This window comes from Trachurus japonicus, unplaced genomic scaffold (genome assembly GCF_045865225.1).
Source record: "Trachurus japonicus isolate A0001 unplaced genomic scaffold, Traja_1.0 AP030127.1".
NCBI lineage: Eukaryota > Metazoa > Chordata > Actinopteri > Carangiformes > Carangidae > Trachurus > Trachurus japonicus.
The window spans coordinates 1-27,976 of NW_028220260.1; the positions used below are offsets into that span (position 1 = coordinate 1).

Consider the following 27,976-nt stretch of genomic DNA (forward strand, 5'->3'; position numbering starts at 1 on the left):
TCTGCTATAATGACCACGGTTTGATTTTTTATGAACGTTTATGCAGTTATGATGCAGCTACTTAGAATCACGGATCAGTTTAATCATGTACTTTTTTTTGTAAAAGTAACATTATAGTGACATTATGCAAATAGTTAAAGTAATAGACCGAATCTCCTTGTTGTTTACATTCTACTTCCTGGTAGAAAACCAGCTGTAATGTGAATGAGATCAATAGTAACGAACGAGAGTTTAGCTATATATCATATTTTTCAGGCCCTATCACCGTTTAGACAAATCTGAAATGATTGAAGAAACATTACTATTTCTGTGTGTGTATTTGTGTTGCTATGTGTTGTATTTATTCAGTTTGGGGGAATCACGGTGTCTAGAAAGCATCAGTGGCTCAGCTGACAGGGACAGCTAACGGTAGTTAAGCTAACGGTAGCTAAGCTAACGGCGGTAGCTAAGCTAACGGTAGCTAAACTAACAGCAGTAGCTAAGCTAACAGCAGGACGTCAGCTGTTAAAACCCTCCCGTTGTGGGACACGACATGAAACTACTCCAGTTAGCTCAGTCATGTTGGAACTCAGATATCCGCTGGAGAAAATATTTTTTCATGGAGCGTTTATTGAGTCACTGAGTTATTAAAGTTAAACAGGTAGCTAACCGTTAGCCCCGCTAATCTATGATAACCATGACTAATTACAAAAATGTGCACAGTAAATAGTAATGTTTGTCCAATCATTGGTTTTATAAACTTTACAAACATCAGATTAGTCTAAACGGTGATATAGTGACATGAAAAAGTAGATAAATATAGTGAAACTCTCGTCCGTCACTATTGTTCTCATGCTGGTTTTCTACCAGGAAGTAGTTGTAAACAACAAGGAGATTCGTCCTATAGCTACACACTGATTTATTTTTCAGAGTTAAGAATCGTTTTTTTAGTGAAGATGACTGGATCACCATCTACTGCACTGTAGCTGCAGCCAGAGTCAGAGACAGTTGCCCGTTCCAATATGGCCGACTGTGTGAATGACTTCCTCCTGTTTGTGTCACTTCCTGTTCAGATCTGATGAAGGAGCTGGAGGAGGCGGCTGCAGAAACATCTGGACAGAAGTGACCGAGACCCAAGACCAGGACGTCACAGCTGCAGCTCAGTGGGACGACCAGGATTTAAATCAATAAAGAGCTTTAGATAATTAAATAAAAAAAGTTGATTTATTGATCAAACACGTCGTTTTTTTCTCTGCAGTTTAAAAGAAGTCAGTAAAAAGTTGTAAACCAATCAGAGAAGAGACTGAACGCAGCTCATCGTCATCTTACAACAGATGTTAACGGTAGAAACGAGGACGTAACATTTGTTTTAATCATTAAAAACAAATCTGTTCCTCTGCAAACGAGTCTCTGTTGCTGTGGTGTGTTGTTCTAAAAACTAAATATGAACTTTTTTTTAAAGGGATAGTTCAACATTTAGTCAATTTGGCCCATTGCCATACTCCCTATAGTCATAGCAGTAGGTTCGTTACCTTTAATTGTCGGTGCAAGCTGTTTTTAGAACGGCGGAGCAGAGCCGTGAGCTGCTCAGAGCTACGCTACAGAGGCTCATTATGGGATTTCTTGGTTTCCCTCATCATCAAACTCATCAAATACACAATCCAACAACTCCACAACGCTCTGGTGGACAAGTTGTGAGCTGCACATTCACCACGCTATGAGATAATAACACAACGTTACCACACAGAGTTGTTGTAGAGGGAAATACATGCAAAACCGCTGATGCACGTTGCCTTCAGGGACAGTTTTTCATCAACAGTCTCTGTATTTCCCTCTAAAACAACTCTGTGTGGTAACGTTGTGTTATTATCTCATAGCGTGGTGAATGTGCAGCTCACAACTTGTCCACCAGAGCGTTATTGTGGAGTTGTTGGATTGTGTATTTGATGAGTTTGATGATGAGGGAAACCAAGAAATCCCATAATGAGCCTAGCGCGTAGCTCTGAGCAGCTCACGGCTCTGCTCCACCGTTCTAAAAATAGCTTGCAACCGACAATTAAAGGTAACGAACCTACTGCTATGACTATAGGGATTATGGCAATGGGGCCAATTTGCCAAAAATGTTGAACTATCCCTTTAAAGAGCCTCGGCTGTGGAGGAGCTTCTCACTCCGTGTTTGCAGCCAGGGCCGTTGGTAGGAATTGTGGGCCCCTGAAAGAATACTAAAGTGGGCCCCTACCCCCTGACTTTTTTTTCTTAGACCATGTCTGTATTATCATTTTTTATTTAGCCTACTTTGTTTTCATGCTAATGCAGCATTACTATGAGTATAATGGCCATTCACTTGTTCATTATAATAGTTATTTCTTTGGAGATGCTCATGTGATATTAAAATAAAACTTGTTTCAATATTTTGTCGATCAAAATATGCATCACATAGCCTAGGTTTTTTTCCCACCATAAAGTAAACATCGCTCGCGTCTCACAGATGAGAGCTCGTGAAAATCAAAGTGACGTCCTAGAACCCGTGCAGTGAAGTTCAGAAGCAGTTATCACATTAACCAGGTGAGAGAAATTATTTGATGAGCTATTATTTGGAAAATATATATTTCTATATCGCACCTTGAACCGAGTCTCATATTCAGGTTGACAGCTGCTGTAGCCTATGTCACGGAAATCAATGACGGCATACTGAAATAGACAATATAAACTGGCATTTTTTGGGGCTGCCCTTATTAATGAAAGAGACTGCTGCAGCTGACCCTACAATTTCTCTGCCTATCTGAGTCAAACGCGGCCGCCTCAGTGATTTTGGTCACCTCTTTGGTCTTTAGTGCGCAAGTGTGTTTCGGTGGGAAAGGGCCCAAACGGCTCTTTTAATGCTAAAGGTTGCTGACCCCTGGTCAGGGTCTTATGCAGAATAAATCAGTTATTCAAAGATTAGACTACTGGGGTTTTTTGTGGGCCCTACTGGGCACGTGGCCCCTCGAATTATCATCACCTTTCTCCCCTATACAACGGCCCTGGCTGCAGCTGTGGCAGACAGGTCTGCAGGAGTCTCTTGCTGCAAGAATTTGTGCACTGTCTGTGTAGTAGCAGTGATATGCGCATTTTCAGTGAAAAAACAAACTGTGCCCTGGGGGTTATTAATTATCATCCTAAATACATATTTTACGGGGACGGTCCTGAGCCCTGTCGCGCGTGCCATCCCCAGTTTGAGTGCCATAAATTGTTCGTCCGTGGTCCGACCCGACCACTGCCTCCTGGTTTCACTATTTAGAAAAGGCTAGTCTTTACACAGATTGGCTCATTTCCTGTTTTAGGTCACACAGAGACATCAGCAGAAACCAGAGACTATTGCATATCCAGGTTAAAGTTCCTTGTAGGGGCTTTAACATACAAAACCACTAGTCATTGCCTGCAATGTTACTCTGGTCTATCACCAGACACAAAGTGCACGACTTGCTGCTCTTTGAACACAACTTCAAATTTGCCGTCAGGTTTAGAACATCCACAGCATCACCATCGTCGTCCGGCAGCAGGGGACTCTTATCCTTCATGGTGCATTCAGAGAAACCCTGGAAGAAAAAACCAACATGTGACATTTTATACAGTCAGTGTGGACAACAAATATTTGGACGTCCAACAGGCCTGTGATGTGACAAGCTGGTAGGTGGCTGTAACCCTTGGTCTGTTTTAATGAAATGTTTGACAATCAAACATTAAATCAGTGTGAAGGGAAATTAAAATGTCAGAGCGGCGTAGGTCGATACTCTAAGAAAATTAAATGTGTAATCTGTCAACAAGAACTGTCTGTACTGTACTGCAGCACACTGCAAAAACTCAAAATCTTACCAAGAATATTTGTCTTATTTCTAGTCAAAACAAATCTCATTCTACTTAAAATCAGACTCATCACATTAAAAGTAGCTTGTTTTTAGACACTTTTTACTTCTTTCAAGCAGATTTTCACTTGAAATAAGTAGAAAAATCTGAAAAGTTTTTCTTTCTTATTACAAGCACAAAAACTTGCTTTCACTGGCAGATTTTTCTACTTATTTCAAGTGAAAATTTGTTTGAAACAAGTGAAAATGATCTAAAAACAAGTTCATTTTTAGGTGATGAGTCTTATTTTAAGTGGAAAGAGATTAGTTTTGACTAGAAATAAGACAAATATTCTTGGAAAGATTTTGAGTTTTTGCAGTGCATGGGAAGTGTGTGTTTATTCAAGCTGTGTGCCCTGGAGTATACCTGTGAGCAAACAACTTCATCGCTGTCATGTCCCAGAAGCTCCAAAGCGCTGGCTGACAAGAGGACGGTCAGTGAAACCCACAGGATGAGCCATCCATGTGGGGACATATTTCATGGGGACATTCAGTCCCCAGGAGTCCTACAGCGGCTGTCTGCACCGATTCTTCTCCAAAACTGAAAATGTGAAACACATCCAGATCCCCCCCCCATCCCGCTGCTGGGTCGGAGATAAACACAGTGATGATTTCCAGTGAAGAAACGTCACAGTTGAGCGGCGATCAGTGAATCATAACAAGCTGCCCAGGTTCAACCTTTGTTTATTGCCTGTGGGAGAAAAGAGTCATACTGTAAATGAATGCCGGTGCCGGTGTAGGATTCCTGTCAACTGCTGTGAAAACAACTCCGGACAAGCTAGCTCCAATAGTTTTCTTGTGTAACATTGTGTCAAGTTCACATCCTTTAATGGATATGATAACTGGGAAGAGAAAAGTCTATTCTTTAAAAAAAAAAGAAAAAGAAACCCAGGCATTATACAAAGAATCAGATATTTGAGATCAAGTTTTATAATGAAGTTGTATATTAGAAGTTGTTTTAAATGACACTCATAGACATATCATGTGTTACCTACTTGGTTTGAGGCCGTCTTCAAGCTCTTCCTCTCCACGGATACTCAGCTCTACACCTCGTCAGAGCAGCCAATGTGTCATAAAACAGTGTCAGTGTCCTGAGTCATGAGACGCCCCACCCTCCCTTCCCCGCTCTCTCTCTATTTGTCCTTCTCTGATTTAGTCTCAGCATAGTCCCCTTACATGTTAGTTAGTTAGTTTCAGTTTATTTTGGACATGTTAAAAGAAATAAGAAATACAGTAATGGACAGACATAACAAATAAATACTTTGCAAAGACAACACATAGAAAAAAAAACTTATTTACTCCCACCCCCTATTCATATAGCTATCAAGCTTCCTTGTCATTATAATCTATACAATAAGTTAATTTATAAGTTCATCTAACTGGATTTATTCTAATATATTATCACTCAGACATATATATATATATATATATATATATATATATATATATATATATATATATATCCGCGTCGTCCATATCCGCGTCGTCCATTAATTTCTGATAATGGACACCTCGTCGGGCATTATCCCTTACATATATATATATATATATATATATATATATATATATATATATATATATAAAGACATACAGTATACAAACACATGTACAAAGACAAACTGAAGGTAACACCAACAGAGCAACAAATAAAACTAAGTGGGTAAATGCCCAAATAAATAATAATAAGCACCTTGTGGTTGTCAAACACCCTCTTCCTGTTAAAATGGACATAACTGAAACTCCCCACTCTGAATTCCTCCACACTGTGCAACCAGCTCTACTACTACTACTTTTTCTTCAAAACAAGACTCCAACATTGTCCAGCAGATTAGTTATAAACTTTTGAATGTGTTCCATGTAGTTTAGTGTAACTGTGCCTTGACGAACATGTTTGTTGCCTCTGCTCAGAAGAGTGTACCTTTGACCTGGACTTGTTCTGCGCTCTGGGGAGAACTATCTTGCACGAAATAAAAGCATGCACTGCTGACATGTAGCTGCTAAACTGATTTTACCACATAACACTGAACTGTATACACTCCTGTCTTCCTGTCACTCCTGAGAAATGTGTTCAAACTGGATTCAAAACAAACTGTGTACACTGACCCTGAACTTTCACATTTTCTAAGTGTTTATACAGTGGCGGTTACTCATTAACTTTGACGCATCCTTTAGCTGTAAAACACTGAGATACTTATGTGGAGTGGAGGTTATTCCAATAAGAGGCCAGAATTTCTTCCTAAGGTCAACTCTGCTGCTAAGGTGCTTATAACCATTTGACAAAGTCATTAAATATGACATGATTAAGTTCAAGACAACCAAAGATGTACTGTAGGAAGCCATTTATTTCTTTAGGTTTGTAACATGTTGAACATTTTTGTCTATAATGATGAATCTTATTTCTATTCTGAACTAAATTGATTGAAGTAAAGTGATTCAACACTTGACATCATCCAGGGGTCTCTGCAGGGCATCCTCGGCAGACATAAACCAGCACTCCGGTGTGGTGAGATGGGGAGTACTGTGGTCATCAGCCCTGGATCTGCACAGCAGAGACACATATTGTCATAATCTTTGTAATCATAATTGGTTGTGTCTTCAAAACATATGTCAAATGAATTGCCCAGTCTGCACATGATCTTGATAATGTAAAGATCTCCAATGCTTTCTCTAGGCAACAAGCTAGTCTAAATGTTTCATGTAAACAGCTAATAAAATAGTACTTATTCTATCGCTTCCCATTAGTACTATCTAATCGTACCTGGTGACGTCAATCTCCTGGCCTTTAATCCTCAGTTTTGTTGAGGGAGTTCGCTGCACCTCCTCATAAACGGCTGGATTTAGGCCTGAACACACAAAGGACACATAGATATGATTTCATTTAATAAGACACTTTATCAAACTCCAAAATTGATGCAAATATTGATTCAATCCGTTGCTTACTTGATATTACAGCTTGAAAGCAAATGCAACACTTTCACATGGTGCACAGATGTACATACAAGAACAAGCAGCCTATTATCACCCACCGAAAATCCCTCTGGTGTTGGTGTTGTCAGATGGCTTCTGTCTCAAAACCGGCCACAGGAATTTCGCGCCATCCTTCTCGCGCATTAAGATAATGATGCGAATGTCTCCGACTGCCACGTCTACTTCCTTGTTCCTCCTGATTACTGACAAGCTAGAAAAATATACTGCTTGTTTAACATTTCACTTTCACATTAACTCCCCAGGATCTTAGTTTGGAACACCTGTGTAGCTGTTATTAGTAATTATTCAGCTTTCCAATCGACCTATCACCTGGTAGAAACGCAGTGCATAGAGCTGTGTGGGTGCAGGTTGAAAACTGCATGAGTTTTCACATTACACATCAGAATATGAAAAAATGATGATGGGATTGAGCTTTTCTTATGATCTACAAAGACAATCAATAATCTATAAACATGTAATTATTATTAATAATAATAATACATTTTATCTATGTTTTAGCATGTTCTTATTTGAATTAGTTCTGTACATATTACGCATTGTAGTATGTGTATTAATTCATCTTTACACCTGAAAGCGATAGTTCAACAACTACTCATCTAAGAGTGGGTTTGTTACCACGCTATGAGATAATAATGGAACGTTACGAGACAGAGTTGTTTTCGAGGTACTTGCCTTGAAAACAACTCTGTCTGGTTACGTCATTATCTCATAGCGTGGTGAATGTGCAGGTCACAACTGGTCTACCGGAGTGTTTTGGAGTTGTTGGATTGTGTATTTGATTAATTTAATGAGGGAAACCAAGAAATCCCATAATGAGCCTCCGTAGCGTAGCTCTGAGCAGCTCACGGCTCTGCTCCGCCGTTCTAAAAATAGCTTGCACCGACAATTAAAGGTAACGAACCCACTGCTATGACTATAGGGATTATGGCAATGGGTCAATTTGCCAAAATGTTGAACTATCCCTTTAAGATAGCATTTCCTCAATTCAGTTCAGTCCCTGCTTTTAAGTTTACTTTGATGCTGTAAGAGATCCAGACTCTTTACAGCAGTTAGAAGATATTGAGTTGTTTTGTGAGCAAAGCAAAGCCTTGACCAGTATCAGTGTAGTGTTCCTGTCTGATAACGTGCTCAGTGAGTGAATCTTGGCTCAAAAGGCGCTAAACTATGCAGGGTCACTGGATGCTTCAACAGGAATGATAAAGATCTGGTTTTTCTCACTGCGGCAAGTGCAGCAATGAATTATTAAACACCCTCAAGCGGTAGAAGGTGCATGTATGGATAAACACTCTCAGTGATGTGTAGTGTTTGGGGCTGCACAGCTCTGTTTGATTAATAATTAGTAATTCATATGGAATATTTGTGTGCCTTGATTAGACACATGTGTGTTTCATTTTCATTTACAGCACAGGGGCACTTGGTTTAAATGAAAAGTGATGCCTCAACTCATGATCCCTGAACATAATAACGCAAAGTCACCTTCCGAATGAGACGGGATCCTCTTCTGTGATGCTCCTCCGTGTCTGTCTATCTTGTAAGTTGACTTCATTGGTGGTAACCTCCAAAAACTGGCCTGCTTTGAAGTGGATGATGATTTTTGAGAAGCCTCCATTTGTTACTGAATCAAGCTCACCATTCACTGTTACCTCTGGTACAGGAGAGAACAAATACAACTCAATACCACACTTCAAATTGGGTTAAACTATGAAATCATATACAAACAAATAGAGGAAGTTCAATTTTGTGAATGAAAGTGGCACATTACTGACCCGTGCTGGGATATTGAAGCAGCTTAAGGCAGATATTTCCAGTGATATCAAAACAAAGTGGAAGAGACTCACTTTTAAGCAAAAACCTGTGGGACGGAGGAACTAGAAAAACACAGACACAATGTCACACACAGGGAAACACACGTGCTGAAAATAAACTGACTTTGTTTTCAATCACAATTGAACAAACTAAGGGTGCATTGCAGTATGTTTGATAATTACGGAAGCCGAGAACGGCCAGGTCCGTATACATTTTTTTTATTACCGTTTTCTCGTGATAACGACTTATTATTTCGTTATCTCGAGATAACAAAGACCGTTTTCTCGTGATAACGAATTAATTTATTTCGTTATCTCGAGATAACAAAGACAGTTTTCTCGTGATAACAAAATAATCATAGAATGTGTCGTTGACATGGTTGCCTAGCAACAGGAGGCTACTGTTCAGCTCGAGCATGGGGCAGTTAACTTTTCTACTCTAGCCTACTCACTGGTGTGATTATTGTCCACACCAGCTGTCAACAATAGAGAGCCTAAGCGGAAGCAGGAAGTAACGGCGCCATGGGACCTCAACTCTGAAAAACTCGCCATACAAATGAATGAGACTGAAAATTTTATTTCGTGATCCGATTGAATTGCGCCATGAGAAAAAAATATGTCCTCTACCTGTTTAAAACATCACGTTTCATGAAGAGAAATCAGCCGTTTATCATAAAACGGCAACAGAAGAATGTATTTTGTGTAAAGACGCTCTACAGACTACAGATCTGTGTCCCACAAAAAAATACGTCACCAACTGACACGGGAAAGGGCGGCATTTGGTGTGTGACGTCACCTACGCGACTTGTAGTCTTTCTGCTTACAGATTCTTCTGAATTTTATTCTACAATAGCTTTACAACAAACTGCTGATTTCTCGGGATGAAACGTGATGTTTTAAACAGGTAGAGGACAGATTTTTTTCTCATGGCACAATTCAAACGGATCACGAAATAAAATTTTCAGTCCCGTTCATTTGAATGGCGAGTTTTTCAGAGTTGAGGTCCCATGGTGACGTTACTTCCTGCTTCCGCTTAGGCTCTCTATAACTTACCAGTAAGTTACACTTAACGTTAGTTTGTATAACGTCACTGTGCTGGGTTTATTTAAGGTGCTACCGGCCGGTGGTCCCATCTATCCTGTTTCAGCTAAGCTAACGTTAGCTACTGGCTGCTGCTGCTGTCAGAAATCACAACCTTATCTCGAACCATCAGACACCTGTTGCCTGCGACCACTGACATGTAGGCTAATGTTCATTTGGCAAGACAGCAGTGTTCATGAGCTTTATCTGAGCAGCAACTAGCTAACATTACCTTAGCTGGAGCTGCCATAACGTAGTCTACTCTCATGTGTTTATGCTAACCTGTAGCCCAGCTCAGTAAACAAACTAACGTTAAGTGTAACTTACCGGTACTTCATTGTTGACAGCTCCTCAGAGCAGACTAACGTTAGTGGCAGCTCTTGAAGGCTGAAATCAGGATGATGTGATCACATTAATCAGCTCACTGATTTGAGTTCTACACATGGTTCTGGGCAATTATCCCACGAAAAACATCTCTTCTGTTACGTTAGATCTGTAGATGTGTAGTGTTTCCAACAGACTCGCTTTAGTAGCCTCCTGCTACGAACATACAGCGGCTAACCAGCTGCTACCATGGATGTATTATAATTAACCCCGTAAGCAGAAGCGATTGCACCGGGGAAACATGTTGCTAGGCAACCATGTCAACGACACATTCTATGATTATTTCGTTATCACGAGAAAATGGTCTTTGTTATCTCGAGATAACGAAATAAATTAATTCGTTATCACGAGAAAACGGACTTTGTTATCTCGAGATAACGAAATAAATTAATTCGTTATCACGAGAAAACGATAATAAAAAAAATATTATGGACGTGGCCGTTCTCGGCTTCCGTAGATAATGACAAATCTATGCAATTCTTTTTTTTTTTTTTCTAGATCATTTGAGATTTGTATTGCTATGATAAAATAATATATGTGCTTGTGTGGAACCAGAGAATTGAATAGATCTACTACTATGTTCTCTGACTCATAAGATTCAAGGAGCCCCAGTGGCCTTATGGTGTGTACCCATATGTACTAGTGGAATATTATGTGGAACTAATTCTTCATATATATTTAAAAAAAAAAAAAAAAAAAAATACAACAAAACGGAATACACCGCATGTGCAATATCACAAAAATGTAAAGCCCTTTGAGACAAAAAGTGTCTGAAAAATGGGCTATACTAATAGAATTGCTTTGCCTTGCAACTTTTTTCAGTAACGAGTAGGCTATAGGCTAATCATGAAAAGTTACTGTTTCCCCCATTATAACGCCGTTTCCGTTACTGACAATAAAATGCGCCTTTACTCGCCGTTACTTGACTCAAGAAGTCCCATCACAAAATAATACACATGTTAAAGTGTACATTAAATAAAGCCTACACGTTTTTTTTCAGTCCATCAAGTGGGGGTTAGCCGTTAAAAGCCAGGAGGTTAGGGAGGCGAGTCCAAGTAATTTGACATCTTTGAGCAGTTTATAAAGAATAAGTAACAGAATAATTATTTTTACTGGTAATTAGTTAGGCTACTAACTCTTATACAGCATAGCCTACTCCGCTTGTGTTTCACATGGACCTTTATAACTGACGAGCAGCGTTGTCAGAATTCAGTGAAGCGATCAGAGGAGAGATGGAGCAAAGCCACAAAAAGACAGAAAAGAAAAAAAAAAGGTTGATGTTAGAGGACCATTTCATGTCGCATCCACTGTAAAACTGAGCTCTTACACACTAACAGCTCCCTACACGTAATGTAAGGCAACATGACTTCATGTAAACGTGTTCATTTAAAAGAACTTGCTGTAATTATGTTTATATCGGCGGCTAGTTACATATATCTACAGCTCAAGAAATTGTATTTTTACTGTTTTAACGTGATGTTTTCAATTAGTTTTAAAGGAAGTTTTGCTGATCATTGGAGGCACTGATTTACAGCTTTTGCACGTCTTCTATGCTGAGAACTTAAAGGTAGAGTCTGTAGGATTTTCCTAAAAAACAAAATATAGACAACAGAAATCCTGCTTCATCATCACCTATGGGCTTCTACTCATGTGTGATGGTGACTGTGTCTGCAGAGCCCCCCCCCCCCTTTCTGTATTTTGACGTTTTGGTGTGGATGGGACGTTTATGTGCCTGTGAATATTCTCATTTGTCCAGGTCATAGTTATCTCAAATAAATTTAAATCGAAATCAAGTGGACTTAGTTATATGTCTAGGAAGACGTGGTGTGGAGATCCAGGTATTTAACCTCTGTGAGGGCTGTCACAAGACCGATGATGTCACTGGAACCCTTTGTGCCAACGACCATCGTTAAGGCCTTTGCACACTGAGTCCGTTTTTTTCGTCTTGCCGCACGTCAAAAAATAAATTGGACCTCATGTTGTGTCGATCATGTTTACACACCGAGTCCGAAGCTTTCGTCCGTCATAAAAGTTTTCGGAACAGGTTCGATTTAACGCGTTTTTCACATCGTGAAAAACCTTTTGACCAATCACATCAGAGTTTCGAGGCTGGAGAGAGCGAGAGAGGAGGGGTGTGGGGGGGGGGGGGGTCACCGCTGAGTGTCTGTGTGTGTGTGTGTGCCAGCCGCTGTTCAGGATCATGGGAATTGACCGTCTTCTGTTTAATGTGTGAGCTAATAATCAATAGGCTATCTATCAAACTGGACCACTGACATCCTAAAATAACCTGTTGAAGTGATCATGATAGTTCCTCTGCTCATTAACAAGCAGCAGATCCCCTCCCTGTTGGCTCCTCTCAGGATGGACACTTTTTCTCTTTCATTTCTCGACAAGTGAGAGAACCACAAAGTGCATCATCACTGCGTGACGATTTTTGTCTCCCTCTCCGAAATTTGGAACACAAAATAAAAACACATGCGAAAAAAACAGACTCAGTGACCTTAAAGGTCTTTGCACACTGAGTCCGTTTTTTTCGCATGCGTTTTTCGTATCCGTCATCCGACCAAAAACGTTACGCGCAGGCTCCTTGCACACTGAGTCCGTTGCGTTTTATTCGCATGCGTTTTTATTTTGTGTTCCAAATTTCGGAGAGGGAGGCAGAATCGCCACGCATTGATGATGCACTTTGTGGTTCTCTCACTTGTTGAGAAATGAAAGAGAAACATTAAAAGCCAGTAGAGGATCTGCTGCTTGTTAATGAGCAGCGGAACTATCATCATCACTTCAACTGTTTATTATAGGATGTCAGTGGTCCAGTTGGATAGATATTGATTATTAGCTCACACATTAAACAGAAGACGGACAATTTCCATGATCCTGAACAGCGGCTGGCGCACGCACACACACAGACACACACACTCAGCAGTGAACAGCGGCTGGCGCACGCACACACACACACACACACACACACCCACACACACACATACACACACACACACACACACACACACTCAGCGGTGATCCCCCCCCTCCCTCTCTCTCTCTCCAGCCTCTAAACTCTGATGTGATTGGTCAAAAGACTTTTCACGGATGCGAAAAACGCATTAAATCGAACCTGATCCGAATTTTTTTATGACGGACGAAAGCTTCGGACTCGGTGTGTAAACATGATCGACACAACATGAGGTCAAATTAATTTTTTTGACGTGCGGCAATTTCGGACGACAAAAACGGACTCAGTGTGCAAAGGCCTTTAGAGTGACAAAGTGACAAAGTGTCACTCTAACGATGGTTGTTTAAATTTATTTGAGATGACGTTTATGTGGTATTTTCTCCCCGGCCAATGACAGATATGCACTTACCAGTAAAGAAAAGGAAATTCAGTCAGAATTCAAACAAGAACTTTGAAGGCCGAAGTGGAGAAGGGTTCCATGGGTTAGTCCTGACAACTGCTGTCAGGGGCAAGGGGAGAGCCCGGTTGAGCCCGAGAGGAGGGGCCAAATTTGAATGTTGTGTTCACAAACTACAGCGAACAAACCTACTGACTCTACCTTTAAGAAATAGAAGTTCACCTTGACGTGGCACTGTATGGATGTGTGTAGAGGAGCTTTTGACCCTTTTTGACCCTAGAAAACAAACAGCCAAGCTTAACATCTGTGTTATCTGCAGTGATGTTTTAGTGAAGCATCAGTTAGTTGTATCAATATTTAGCAAAGATGCAGCACATTTTTTCATGTGATAACTTTTGGTTGTTACTCTAACGTATCTGACACAGACAGATGGATTTTTTTGCAAACAATGCACTTGATACTGAAGCTTTTCTTTCTTTCTTTCTTTCTTTCTTTTGATGGACCTGTCCCATTAGGCTGTATGATCTTTGCATCTTTTGCTGATTGATCATTAGAGGGACTGATTTTTGAGTGTACTAGGCATAGTTTTGTTCTGGAATTTTAAAAAAAATCTACTGATTGTAAATAGTATGTTCTGTTAACAAATGTGTTGCTCACTTGGTTCTATAGCTGAGAAGCTTATACTTCCTGCTGCACTGGGTATTGCAACATCCGTTCTCAGTGGTGGCTGGGGCTGGACCTCCTTGGGTTTATCAAGCACATCTGTGCTCTCCCCCGGAGGCTTAATGACCACCATGGACGTGAGTGGGGTCACAAAGCTGTACTTCAGCGACAGCTCCACGGCTTTTTCCTTCTCAGTTTCAGTTAACAGCAGCCTGTGTGCATGTGTTTTAAACATGATAGATAACAACACAGTAGGCTTGTTTGTTATTTTAAACAGTAGCCAACCCAACTATCTACTAGCCTCGTAAACCAGCCTCTCGCGGAAATGCATTTCATTTCATTTCTCAGAGAGTCTGGCCTCATCCCCCCTCTAAGCGTCTGGGCTGGGCGGGAGCTGGGCGGGAGTAGTAGCAAAGACGGTTTAATATCTTTGGTAGTAGCGTTGACAGACAACCCCATTCAGCCAATCAGCGAGTTGGTGTAGTGACGGGGCTTTGCACCAGTCGGTCCCTGATTGGCCAACGTGCTGTGTCAATCACAGCGGGCGACGCTGATTGGCTCGGCCTTCTGAGGGTTTCAGGCCAAACGCTTAGAATGGGGATGAGGCCAGACTCTCCCTCAGAATGAAATGAAATGCAGTTCCGCGAGAGGCTGGTTTACGAGGCTAACTATCTACCACTGTTTGATTTCAAGAGAAAATCATCAGCTACAAATGAGAAATCTGTTTTTTTGTTTTAAAAAAAAACAACCTGAAGTTCTGGGAAATTGTGATTAGCCTTTTCCAATATTTCTTTACATTTTATAGATTAAAGGTAGAGAAGGAGATCCTATGCAGGCTAGATTTTGAAAAAACGTCATTCAAAAGTCCAAGCCCCTTTCTTCAAACTTCTCTCTGAAGCGCCTGTTCTTTTCTGCCATAGCGTTGCTGCAATTTCGTTGAATCTCTTTGACTTTACCGAAAGCATGGCAGTTTGAAAGTAACATTCATTTGTGATGTTCAAAATGATTGGATGATGTTTTTACAGGACTGTCTGTTCCACAGCTGAATGCTCAAAAAAAGATCTCCTCCCCTATACCTGTAATAATAATAATAATAATAAAAAACAAACAACAACAACAAAAACCCAGAGAAAAAAAAGCTTACTCTTTCTCCAGGAGCTGTTCGACAGTGAGGTAGGCCCAGACCCTCTCGAGGCCGTAAGACACTGCTTCAGGAGACTTCGGCAGAGAGACCGTTATCCTCCGAGTGCCCTGTGATGAAGTCCACATGAATCAGGGAAACCTTTGAGAAGAGCATATCTCGTGCAGATTGGACTGATTCTTACCGAAATGGCTACAACTTGTGGGCTGAAGGTCTCGATGTCATTGTCAGTGATCTGACCGGCCACCACGATCTCAGAGCCACTGTAATACTGGCTGAAATGAGTCTGGGTTAGACTGCTCCCTCCTGTATAGATCATTGTCACATCCGTCAGCAGAGGAATGGCCACCTCCTTATAGAAGTCCTGTTGATACACAGAGGACATGTCAACTATGCTCAGTTTGTTTTCGGTGAAAATGTATCAGTGTTGTGAAATAGGTGCAGATTTGCGACCTTTAATGAATTGAGCTGATTCTTTTTAACTGTCTATCTGCAATCGCCACAGGCTGTCCTGCCAGAACAGTTGAAATGATGATATTTCAGTCAATGATGCACACACTTCCTCTCATGCCACTCATTTATTTATCAGATGCTTGAATTTACTTGTGTGTGGTTTCTACAGAGAATTAAAAGAAACATAAATGAAAATGAATTATATGCATGGTTATTATTGCATTATTATGAACATAAAATGTGGCATAAACAGACAAAATATATAATATTAATAAAGAAATATTGATACAGTAATGTACGCATTCATTTAACACAATGCAATCATTAAACACATCCCTGAAAGCAGTGCACACTGAAAAGGCATGCAACAATTGAGTGACGGTCCCTTAATTATTTATTATCCCTAGCAGGCGGCAAATTATAAACAATTAACTCCGGCGACGCCGTCACACATTAATAAATGGACCGGGTGGCCCGTGCGAATATTAACCGCCACATAAACATACGTCCTCAACAATAAACAAAACAACTTGAACACTTACAGTCTCATGGACGCACAATCTAAATGAATGAAGGATGAATGAATGAGTGAGTCCCGACTCCCGACTATGACGGCTCCTCCGCTGCTCTCCCTACGTGATCAGCAACGATCGATCACTCAGCCAGGTGATCTGATTGGTTAGGAATACCGCGGGTTCACGTGAACACTACATGCGAGCTGAGTGCGAGCTGAGTGACCTTCTGTACAGCCGCCCCCAATTTTGCAAAGCAAAATTGAATCAGGTGAAGGTCAGCCAGGAACATCGTGAGGAAGTGCAGGGAGTCTAATGAGCCGAGCAACTGCACGTGTGTACATCTTGTCCTTAACTTGGACCTGTGCAGTTCGCACCTTGCCATCAGAACCAGAGATGACTGCTGTAACTTTCCCTACTGGCCACAGAGCCCGTGGTAGTTGCTGATCCACTATGAGAACGATTGTCCCAACCGTTAGGTCATCTGTGTCTTGTTGCCACTTGGAACGAGTCTGGAGGGAAGGCAGATAGTTCCTGATGAAGTGGATCCAAAATTGATCAGCCAAGGCTTGACAATGCCTCCATCTACGACGGCTGAGGAGCTCTGTATCTGAGTAGATGACCTGTGGTGTGGAGGGGTCAAGCCGCCCCATAAGGAGCATATTGGGCGTGATTGCATCTGGGTCTGCAACATCCGATGAGGTGTAACCCAGGGGTTTGGAGTTGACAATGTTCTCCACCTCAGTCAGTATCGTCCTCAAGACTTCTTCTGTGACACTCTGAGACCCCAGTGTGGTGTGGAGAGCAGACTTGATAGAGCGGATTTCTCGCTCCCAAGAACCACCGAAGTGTGGTGCATATGGCGGGTTGAACCGAAAATGAATTTGCTGACTAGCAAGCTGTTCCTGCAGAGCTGGCGAAAGTGAGGTGAAAGCATCTTTAAGCTCAGAGCTGCCGCCTTTGAAGTTTGTACCCTGGTCCGATAATAACTCGAAGGGCTTTCCTCGCCTCGCTATGAAGCGCCGAAGGGCCATCAGAAATGAGTCAGTGTCCATATTGGCGAGCAGATCAAGATGGACACCATGAGTTGTCAGACACTTGAATACTATCCCCCATCTCTTCTCTGTGCGCCGCCCCATCTTGACAAGGTATGGTCCGAAACAGTCCACACCTGTGGAGTAGAACGCTGGACGGTGGAGTCGCAAGTTGGATGGGGGAAGGTCAGCCATCTTGGGGATGATTGGACTGCTGCGCCATCGGCGACATTCAGGGCAGTTGTATTGATGCTTCCTGACAGCTTCTCTTCCACGAAGGATCCAGAACCGTCTGCGTAGCTCAGCAAAGACTCTTTCTGGTCCTGGGTGAGCAAGGCGACCATCAAAATCCTGAATGACCAATTTGGTGATGTGATGATGGGGATCGAGTACGATTGGATGTAGATTGTCTTGATTAAGCTCATCGCATCTGCGAAGGCGACCCCCGACACGGATCAACCGAGCTTCCTTGTCGTACTCAGGTGCCAATGTAAGCAATCGACTGCTGTTAGGGACTGATTTCTGAGAGGCCAGGAGAGCGAACTCTTCCGGGAAACAGTCTTCCTGCACTTTCCTGAAGAGTGCCATTTCAGCTTGTCTGTAGTCGTCTGCTGTTGGGCTTGAGGAGGCGGCCGCCCCATTACCTGCCTGGACTGAGGCTTCAAGCAGCTCCTTGAAGTTGTTGAAGGTACTAGGATCAGGCAAAGGTTTATCAGTAGTCACTGAGACATGTCCACAGAAGTTGGCCTTACGCAGTTCAACTGGGTCCTCTGACAGGGAGATGTCTGGAGAGGCTGGCCAGGATGATTCGTCCTGCCACAAGAAGAGAGGTCCGTGGCTCCACCGGTTGCGACCAAGGAGCTGTGACAAAGCCAGCCCTCTGGTTATGTCATCAGCAGGGTTGTCTCCAGAACTGACATATCTCCAGGGACTATCCTCAGTCAGCTCCTGAATGTCAGCAACTCTGGACCCGACAAATACCTTGTAGCGACAAGATTGTGACTGCAGCCACTTCAAGACTGTGGTGGAGTCTGTCCAATAGGTGATACTGGAGACCTGGACAGTTAGCTCCTTCCTTAGGACAGCAGAGAGCTGTGCTCCAATGTGAGCAGCACAGAGTTCCAATCTTGGGATGGACTGCTGGCGAACTGGGGAAACTCGGGATCTGGCAGCTAGGAATGCCACTTGAACATTACCTGAATGATCCACTGTGCGAAGATAGGCTACAGCCCCATAAGCTTTCTCCGATGCATCTGAGAAGATGTGAATAGTCTGAGTGCAAGCTGAGATGTCTGTCGCCAGGTCAACATAACATCTAGGCAGAGAGATAGAAGGGAGCTGTTGTAGTTCACTCTCCCAGGCATACCATTGCTGGAGCAGATCATCTGGCAACTGTGGATCATCCCAGTCTCTTTTCTTACTCCAGAGACGCTGCACCAATATCTTGGCTCGAGTGGTGAAAGGGATGAGCAGGCCAAGGGGGTCATATTGTCTCGCTAAGACCCGATAGATGCTGCGCATCGTTGGTTGGTGCTGCTCTGTTTGACGAAGCTGGTAAGTGATGGTGTCAGACGTGCAGTGCCACAACAGCCCCAAAGCTCGCTCTGGTGTGTCAGCTCCATCCAGTGATAGCCACAGTTCCCTACTCTCTGCTTTTGACTCTGATGGCAGGTGACTGATGATGTCAGGAACATTGGTAGCCCACTGGTGTAGTTCAAACCCACCTGAGAGGAGAAGTGGGTGTAGCTTTGTGATGAGCTGCTTGGCTTCTTGCTCGGAGATGAAACTCTGGAGAAGGTTGTCTACATAAAAGCAGTTTTCAACAGAGTGACGGATGTCCTCACCTGGGCTACTATGATCTAGGACGTGTCTTTGAAGCGCGAAGGTGGCGCAGCAAGGACTGCACGTTGTCCCGAAGGGCAGCACTTGCCACTCGTAGATGTCCGGTGCTGCACTGCGATCCATCTCTCTCCAGAGGAACCGGAGGAAGGGCTTGTCCTCAGGCAGGAGGCGCACTTGATGGAACATCCCTTTTATATCGCTACTCACTGCCACCGGATACTCCCTGAACCGGAGCAACACTCCCAGCAGAGTGGATCCTAATATGGGCCCGGGAAGTAGCTGTTCATTCAGGCTCGCACCTTGATACGTGAAAGAACAGTTGAACACAATACGATCCTTACCATTATGACGGACCATATGATGAGGAATGTACCACGAGTTGACTTTGGCTTGTGCTCCATCTGCGGTTAACTTGACGACGTAACCCGCATCCAGCAACTTCTTGATCTCCTGGTTGTAGGTGTCTGCTCTGACAGGATCCTGGGAAAGGCGCTTCTCAGTCCCGCGCAAATGACCTAGCACGGCCTCCTTAGGAGAATGGAGAGGAGGAGCATCTTCCTTCCACAGCAGGGGCGTTGCGTACCTTTGCACACCATCCACTTCCACTCTAGTGGTCTTATCTTCCAGTCTTCTGATTGCTGCCGTGTCCTGTTTTGACCGAGTGATGAGCTTCTCGTTCCGGTACGGCAAAATATCCATTTGCCAGAGTTTAGTCACATGACTCAGGAGTTCTGCAGATGGAGATAAGGTGTTGGTCAACAGACACTGAGGAGTGGAGGACTGATGCATGAGGACTTTAGCAGGCCCCTGGAGTGTCCAGCCGAGGCGTGTCTTCAGTGCAGCTGGTCCGCCTGGTGGTCCTAGATGCACAGGCTCAACTGGGGTGATCAGGTGCGGATAGTCTGAGCCGATGAGCAACAATGGTTGCTCTTGATTGAATGACTGAAGAGGGAGACCTCTAAGGTGACGGTAGGTCTTCTGGAGAGCTTCAACGGGATGAGAATGTTTAGAAAGGCCGAGCTCAGTTGCTGTGAAAGCCTTGTGGATCCGGAAACGCTTCTGAGGATGAGCGACAGCGGAAACTGAGAATGAAACTGATCTGCCTGGCACGGTTCTAGTATCTTGACGGATGGTTCTCAGAACCAAGCTCTCAGTCTGTCCGTGGAGTCCTAGTTCTCTGGCCGCATCATGGAGGAGAATTGTCCTTTCGGACCCGTCGTCCAGGATGGCATATGTTTCGATCCTCCTTTTCCCATTGTAGAGGCACACTTTGACCATCTTCAGCAGCACGCAACTACTTCTCCAGGCTGGGTCCAAGTAGTATGTTACTGGCTGAATTGGTTCTGGGCTTGGTCTCTCTGGTCTCATGGCTGAAGATGAATTGACCTCATGTAATACTTCCAGGTGAGTTTTGTTACATTGTTGACATTTGGCCTTGAGATAGCACTGTGCCGCTTGGTGATCTCTTCCACATCTCCAACACCGCTTGCCTGTTTTGATCCAAGTTACTTTCTGCTCCTTTGTGAGTTTCTTGAATTCTGTGCACTGATTGAAATAATGCTGAACATCGTCACAAAAGGGGCAATACTTCTTGGGCTTCGCTGGTTTGTTGACTTGAGATGTGAGTTGTGAAGGAGGCTCTGATTCCCTCATTGCAGGTTCATAGAGGACGGTGGTAGAGCTGACAGCAGATTTCTGCTTGGGCTTGAACCCTCTCAACCGGTCTGACCGCCCCTCTGGTATCGACCGGGGCTGATGAGTTAGTATGTCATCATCTTGAACACGGACTTCATACTCTAACCACTCTGAGAAATCCAGCAAAGTTGGAATAGGTGTACGAAGGGGGTTAATGAAACGCTTGAATTGTGCTCTCAGGTCGTGTGGAAGTTTGGACAGCAAGCGGGATATGTGTGACCCACACTCCAGTTCAGTTCTTCCCTCTCTACCCAGCTGGTCGAGCATACCAACTAGCGCTCTCACCTTCAGTGCGAACAGCCGGAATCCCTTACTGTCACCACTCTTAATGGCAGGTTCAGCTAAGACCTCAGTGATGCGCTGTAAAGCCAATTTGTGAGGCTGGCCATAAAGCTCTGTCAGGGAGGCCATGGTCTTGCTATAAGGGTGGTGGCTGTTACTGTAAGAGTCCGCAATCAGGAGGGCGTCTTCCAGCTTGAGATGATCAACGAGTATCTGATATTTAAACCTCTCAGTAGCATCTTCAGGTAAGATATTCTCGAGCGCTATCTTTAAGCGTGCAAACTGACGAGGGTCTTCGGCGGTGAAGCATGGAATCTGAGGCTTTGGTCCACGATATGTGGTCTCCTGATGAGATTGAGAACGTGGTTGACTGTAGCCTGTTGATTCCTTCAGGTCTACAGGTGGCCACTGAGGTTGCTCATCTGCCTGATGAAAAGGGTGAGTAGGTGGTCTACGATGACTGGTATATGGCTCGACATACTCAGGTGTGGACACCCAGCCATGGGGAGGATACGAGACTGGCGGTGGTGGTGGAGGGAATGACTCGTTGATTTGATGGAATGGAGCTGAGGAAGGTGGGTCCGGCCATGGCACACCCTGCAGGTCATCCTCTGGATAGCTGACAGGTTGGGCTCTATAATGCAGTGGAGTGGATGTGAAGTCTGGAGTTGGAGCCTTTAGAAAGGAGCCACGGTCCTCTGCCTGGTGAGCATATGTGTGGGTGAATACACTGGGCCTTGAACCATGAGGCTGAGAAACAGCTGAAGGGTGTGGGGTGAGAGCACTGATGAGGGTCTGCATCTCTCGCCTGAGTTGGTTATTGTCCTCCCTCATCTCTTTCAGCGCTGACAAAACCACCTCTGGAACAGGGCTCCGTGGTGTCAGTCCATCATGAAGGAGCTTAGGTGATTCATGAATGTTAATGACTCCCTCGTTGGAGTGGTCATGGAGTGTGTGTGACTGAGGTAATTGACGTCTTGGAAGATCTACCAGGAAGTCGTCTAGATAACGAGGTCGACGAACTTCACGGCGTGCACGGACATTATCAGGAAAAGCCATGATTCAACTGTGGAAACTGCAGATCCGGCTCGAAGGACCATGTGAAATAGGTGCAGATTTGCGACCTTTAATGAATTGAGCTGATTCTTTTTAACTGTCTATCTGCAATCGCCACAGGCTGTCCTGCCAGAACAGTTGAAATGATGATATTTCAGTCAATGATGCACACACTTCCTCTCATGCCACTCATTTATTTATCAGATGCTTGAATTTACTTGTGTGTGGTTTCTACAGAGAATTAAAAGAAACATAAATGAAAATGAATTATATGCATGGTTATTATTGCATTATTATGAACATAAAATGTGGCATAAACAGACAAAATATATAATATTAATAAAGAAATATTGATACAGTAATGTACGCATTCATTTAACACAATGCAATCATTAAACACATCCCTGAAAGCAGTGCACACTGAAAAGGCATGCAACAATTGAGTGACGGTCCCTTAATTATTTATTATCCCTAGCAGGCGGCAAATTATAAACAATTAACTCCGGCGACGCCGTCACACATTAATAAATGGACCGGGTGGCCCGTGCGAATATTAACCGCCACATAAACATACGTCCTCAACAATAAACAAAACAACTTGAACACTTACAGTCTCATGGACGCACAATCTAAATGAATGAAGGATGAATGAATGAGTGAGTCCCGACTCCCGACTATGACGGCTCCTCCGCTGCTCTCCCTACGTGATCAGCAACGATCGATCACTCAGCCAGGTGATCTGATTGGTTAGGAATACCGCGGGTTCACGTGAACACTACATGCGAGCTGAGTGCGAGCTGAGTGACCTTCTGTACAAGTGTGTTAATTTTAGTCAGGCTGTTATATGTAGGTAATGTCATGCCTTAGCTTCATGTTTAGTCTTTGTGTCCTTTCATGTCCAGACCAAACACTCTATGTAAGTGATTGCTGTCGGAAGATAGAACTAAATTAAGACTTATATTAACACAAACATTCCGCTTACTTTTGCTTTAACTTTTTAATAGATGAGCAATAAAGTATATATTAAAGCAGAAGTGAGCGGAATGTTTGTGTTAATATAAGTCTTAATTTAGTTCTATCTTCCGACAGCAATCACTTCTATAGAGTGTTTGGTCTGAAACACGGGTCTGTCAGTCACTCTGCTCTGCTCTGAGCCCAGGAGAAAACTTTCCTTGTATCCTAAAACCTTTATCCAATGAGGAGAGAGAACGGCATAAAGGGGCAGTCCTCTCTGTGTGTACAGCCAAGGGATGCGCGTGAATGTGGTGATGTAGGGACGAGGGCGGGGACTGCTAACTCCATCTGCTGACAGGAAGTTAGACAAAACCACCGGACCGCTGACTTCTGCTTTAATGTTTTAAGCATCAACAAACAGTTAACAAGTTTCTTATACTGTAAGTTATTAAATCTCTTATAGTCCGCTACTAAACTATATTATAATGAGACTATTATTACTCGTAAGCACTTATAAGAGCCTTTTTACCTATTCACTAATGCTTATTATTACACAGACCTTAAGATTAATAAAGGCATAACAAAGACATAATGGTTGGGCTAGTTGAGTCAACATATGTGTTTGTAATGTTATTATGAACAATTATAAGATACTCATGAGGATTTTATTAATGTTCTTAAAGCTATGGTCTACGATTTGGAGCATTGGTAATTATTATTAACATCGTTTATACAGTGATTATGGTCCTGTGGTCCGATATACACAATATAAATAGCAAAAAGAACCAAAAAAATCCATTCAGTCTATCAGCCGTGGGCCTGCATAGAAACTGACCAATGGGCGCCGCGCGCCCCGTCCGGCTCCCACTGGCTCGTACCCTCCATCCAATCCCCTCGTCTCCCTGCTCCTCCTCGACCCGCCTCGTCCCCACCCCCTCCGCTTAGAAACTAGTTGTAACCGCTCTGAGCTGCTCACAGACACATGAACCCACCAATTCAGCACCTGCTGCCCCCCACCCCCGGCCGGTCTGCCGAAAAAAAGCCCCACTAGGATTCAGAGAAGCACAGTACAGAAGCACAGAATGTGTTGCTGCCCGTATTACTAGTACCAGTGCCGCGTCGAGTCTCCCTGATCCTCTCCCCGACACACAGCCGCTTCCAGCTGCAGCCTGACCGGGGTGCTCTGCACCCTGCACACCGCGGCCCTGCTGAGCTACTGTCTTCCTCCTCTCCCCGACACACAGCTGCTTCCAGCCGCAGCCTGAGCGGTCTCTCTGCACTGCGGTGCTGCGGAGCTCCAGGCCCCGGCATAAAGGGGCAGTCCTCTCTGTGTGTGCAGCCAAGGGATGCGCCTGAATGTGGTGACGTAGGGACGAGGACCAATAGATCCATGACAAGGGCGGGGGCTGCTAACTCCATCGGCTGACAAGACGTTATGGTGCGTTCAAGGCAACTCGTAACTGGTGTTTTTCAGACCTGTGAAGTCGTACCAGTTCGATCTGGTGGTAGTTCACGGGTCAGAAGTTACGAGTGGCCGTTATAGTGACTTTCACAGGTAAAACAGGTCGGAGAAACACGAGTGGGTTGCCTGGAACGCTACAAAGTCGTAAGTCGTGACTTGAAGCTGTAATTTACGGTTTCAAAAGCCTGACTGGAACGCAGCATTAGCCAAAACGACTGGATAGCTTACTTTAAGCATCAACAAACAGTTAACTAAGTTTATTATTAAGTTATTATAAATCTCTTATAGTCTGCTATTAACTATATTATAATGAGACTATTAATACATATATAGTCTTATAAACGCATAATAATGTTAATAAGCATCTTGTAATCACTTATAAGGGCCTTATTACCTATTAAATAATGCTTATTAGAAGGACCCTAATATAAAGCGTTACCGAGACTTTTGCATATCCAGTTAAAAGTTATTTGTAGGTGAAGCTAATGTCACTCATGCCTATAATCCTGTAATGCACTTCCTGTTTTATTTTGTACTCACCTTTTCCCTCTCGTTTCAAACCCTGACTTCCTCCCTTTGTGTGATTTTCCCTCCAATGAGATGGTCAACCGCACCTCTGATTAGTTTCACATATTTTCTCCCACCTCATGGCCCTGTCTCCCGTTGTCTTGTTGCCAGTTTGTCTCGTCCAGTCTCTGAGTCTTGTCAAGCATCCCAGTCAAGTTTTCAAGTCATCAAGCTTCAGTTTTCTAGATAAGTTTTGATCCTCACTGTGAGCGTCTTTTGTTTGATTGAATTTTGTGTTAAAATAAATACCGTTTTGTCATATCCACGTCAAAGGTTGTGAGGCCTACATATTCACCATGTGAAGGAAGTGCAAGCAATTCAAATATACCTTCAGCTGTAAGTCAGCGTCAGAGTCCTCATAAATCCGTCGTGCCTTGCCGTTGTTCTGCAGTGACATGGTCTTCAGGAAGTCAAAATTGACATCAAAGCCAAAACCGAGACAGTAGAGAGAGAATTTGTCTGCGATGGCCTCTCTCACATTTGACTGTATCATTTCCAGGTTTGTCTCCCCTGCGAAAACACAAGCCATGTGGTTTAGAAAGGCTAGAAATCAAATTCTCCAAACAACTATCATGTGATCAGTAAAAGGTATTGTGTGCAAAGAGTTAAAGGTCCCATATTATGCTGTTTTTCAACCATTTCACATGGTTCTAAGTTGTCCAACCATATAGTATTCCTAGTGTATTGTCCCCAAATCAATCTGCAGCTCTACATCTCAGTATCTAAAAGTGGCTCTCCAGAGCTCTGCTGCGAACGAGCCATTTCTGTGTCTGCACCTTGAAATGCAAATAAGATGTGTAAACCACGTCCACTCCACACCTGTCACGGGGAGAGGGTGTGGTTTTCACTACAGGTACATGTGGACATGTGGACATTGGGAATATGGATTGGGTCGGGCATTGATTTCCGAAAAAAAAAAAAAAAGTTTCTGAGACTCTCATCTTGTCTGAAAAAATGTAAATGTTCCTTTTTTACTGTGGCAGAAAAAGAAACATGGAGAGACTCCTACTACCATCAGAAAGTTCTGTGTGAAACTGTCAAATAAAAAAACAAGTGAAACTGAGGAGCAGCACAAACTGCACGGTGTGACTGATGAGAAGCTACTGGAGAATATTGAGGTGGTTTTGCGCCGGGAGAGGAGACTTCCTCGTTCAGATGTCTCTCAGTCCGTGATGAGGAGTCGGACCGCTGCGCTGATGAGAAGCGGTATCATCCCAATATTCTCTGATCCGCGGTTTCATTTTTAATGACAGGCGGCTGTTTTTCAATCAGTGATTCAAAATGATCATCTGGCGGCCGCGGTACCGACGGCTCCTCCCGTATCTACCGCTTCATGTCAAATGACGGACGGGGGAAGAGAGAGTGAGAGAGAGAGTATGTGTGTATGTGTGCTCTGTGACGTCAAGTCTCACAGCACTTTCAATTCGCCCGTTTGGAGACACAATCTCAAAAAAGTGTAGCAATCAATTAAGGGAGTGAACAGACTTTTTTCACCTGCAGGCGTCATAGAAAGGCCACGGGAACACATAGGACCACTGCTAAACCAGTAGAAAGTGGATTAAACCCTAACCCCTTTAAATGCAAATAATGCAAATGAAATAATCCAAGTTCGGACAGAATTTAGAAAAATCTGTGAAAGATCCACATAATTCCTTTTATTTTATATTTGTTAGTGCTGGGCCGTTAACAGCGTAGACGTGCTGCGTTAACGCGAGACTCTTATTGCGCGATAAGAAAATGATCGCCATTAATCTTTTTTTTTTTTTTTTATAATTTTTTCAATTTCTTTCTTCAGTTCATCCATCTCATATACACAAACCCACACACACCAAAAAACCATTAATCTATTCTCAAAGTTGAGTCTGGGAGCTGGGTCAACATAGGGCAAGCTATGAATTTCACTTTGATATTTTTGCATGGACCTACTTGGCCGGGCCCAGAAGGCTCTGACCTGGCCGAATTATGCTGTGGGGGCCGGGGCGTGAACAAGTCAGAACGCGTGTGAATCACATCCGTCAGCTGACATGGCTGCTGCTGTGAAGCCTGGCTGATTCAGGGCAAATTTTTTTTCAAGAAGCTTCCCAATGGAGACCTCGACAAGACTATGGTTGTATGCACCTTGTGCAAAGCAGGTTGCGGAGCTCAGAGGTTACGCTGCTCTTCTGTCCAGTAAGTTTCACTTTTCATTCAAACAAACTAATGCGGCTTCCACAGTTGTTAGGTTTCATCAGTGAGACCAACATTAATTTCCTAAAAATAATTAAACCAGCAGGCAGTAAACCTCTAACAACCTGCAGGTAAGTTACTAGGATCGTTTTCTCCCCACGGGATGACGACAATGCTGACCGTCACGTCAGCAGACCGGTGTTATCGGTGGCAGCTGCCTCTGTGATGAGCTGCTGCTGCTGCTGCGCCCAGTCGACCGCTCCCACAACGTTGGAGCAAACAGGCGTCATTTAACTAACCACAAACTGGGGATCTACATGGTTAGATTCTCTCTGAAAAAATATTAAAACGTAATAAAGTGACATATTAACAGCTCTACAGCGGGAATTAAAACAGCTTTTAGCTGCTTTACCACTGTCGCTTGGAGCGAATCACACATTCAGTACAGTAGGCTACATAGTACAGTTGTTAAATATCTGTGCATGTAGGCTACCTATACCTCCTCATGCGCTTTAGGTTGAATATATGTATTTCTTATGCATAAATACTTGAATATGAATCTTGTTATTTAAACCAGTTATAGTTCTGTGAAACAATTTTCTTGAGGGATGCACTTTTTGTTTTAATTATGATGATTTGATATGTCAGTGCTTTTGATTTATTAATTTCATATGGTAAA

General features: G+C 43.3%; 1 protein-coding gene and 1 long non-coding RNA gene across 2 annotated transcripts in view; both read right to left on the bottom strand.

The window, feature by feature from the left end:
* Positions 1-3,413: 3,413 nt before the first annotated feature.
* Positions 3,414-4,955, bottom strand: LOC146960692 (uncharacterized). Its single transcript, XR_015035391.1, has 3 exons — positions 4,859-4,955; positions 4,231-4,554; positions 3,414-3,557 (listed from the first exon to the last, which is right to left on the bottom strand). It is a non-coding gene; the product is annotated as an uncharacterized LOC146960692 (long non-coding RNA).
* A 1,232-nt stretch (positions 4,956-6,187) lies between these two features.
* The window catches only part of LOC146960693 (inter-alpha-trypsin inhibitor heavy chain H3-like), a 35,098-nt gene continuing 13,309 nt past the window's right edge, over positions 6,188-27,976 (bottom strand). The window contains exons 10-18 of the mRNA XM_085772147.1: positions 25,460-25,641; positions 15,459-15,638; positions 15,278-15,384; positions 14,128-14,345; positions 8,618-8,719; positions 8,328-8,496; positions 6,890-7,041; positions 6,622-6,706; positions 6,188-6,402 (exon numbers count right to left, since the gene is read on the bottom strand). Of these exons, the coding sequence (XP_085628273.1) occupies positions 6,297-6,402; positions 6,622-6,706; positions 6,890-7,041; positions 8,328-8,496; positions 8,618-8,719; positions 14,128-14,345; positions 15,278-15,384; positions 15,459-15,638; positions 25,460-25,641 (1,301 nt within the window). The 3' untranslated portion in view covers positions 6,188-6,296. The remainder of the gene's footprint in view (positions 6,403-6,621; positions 6,707-6,889; positions 7,042-8,327; positions 8,497-8,617; positions 8,720-14,127; positions 14,346-15,277; positions 15,385-15,458; positions 15,639-25,459; positions 25,642-27,976) is intronic.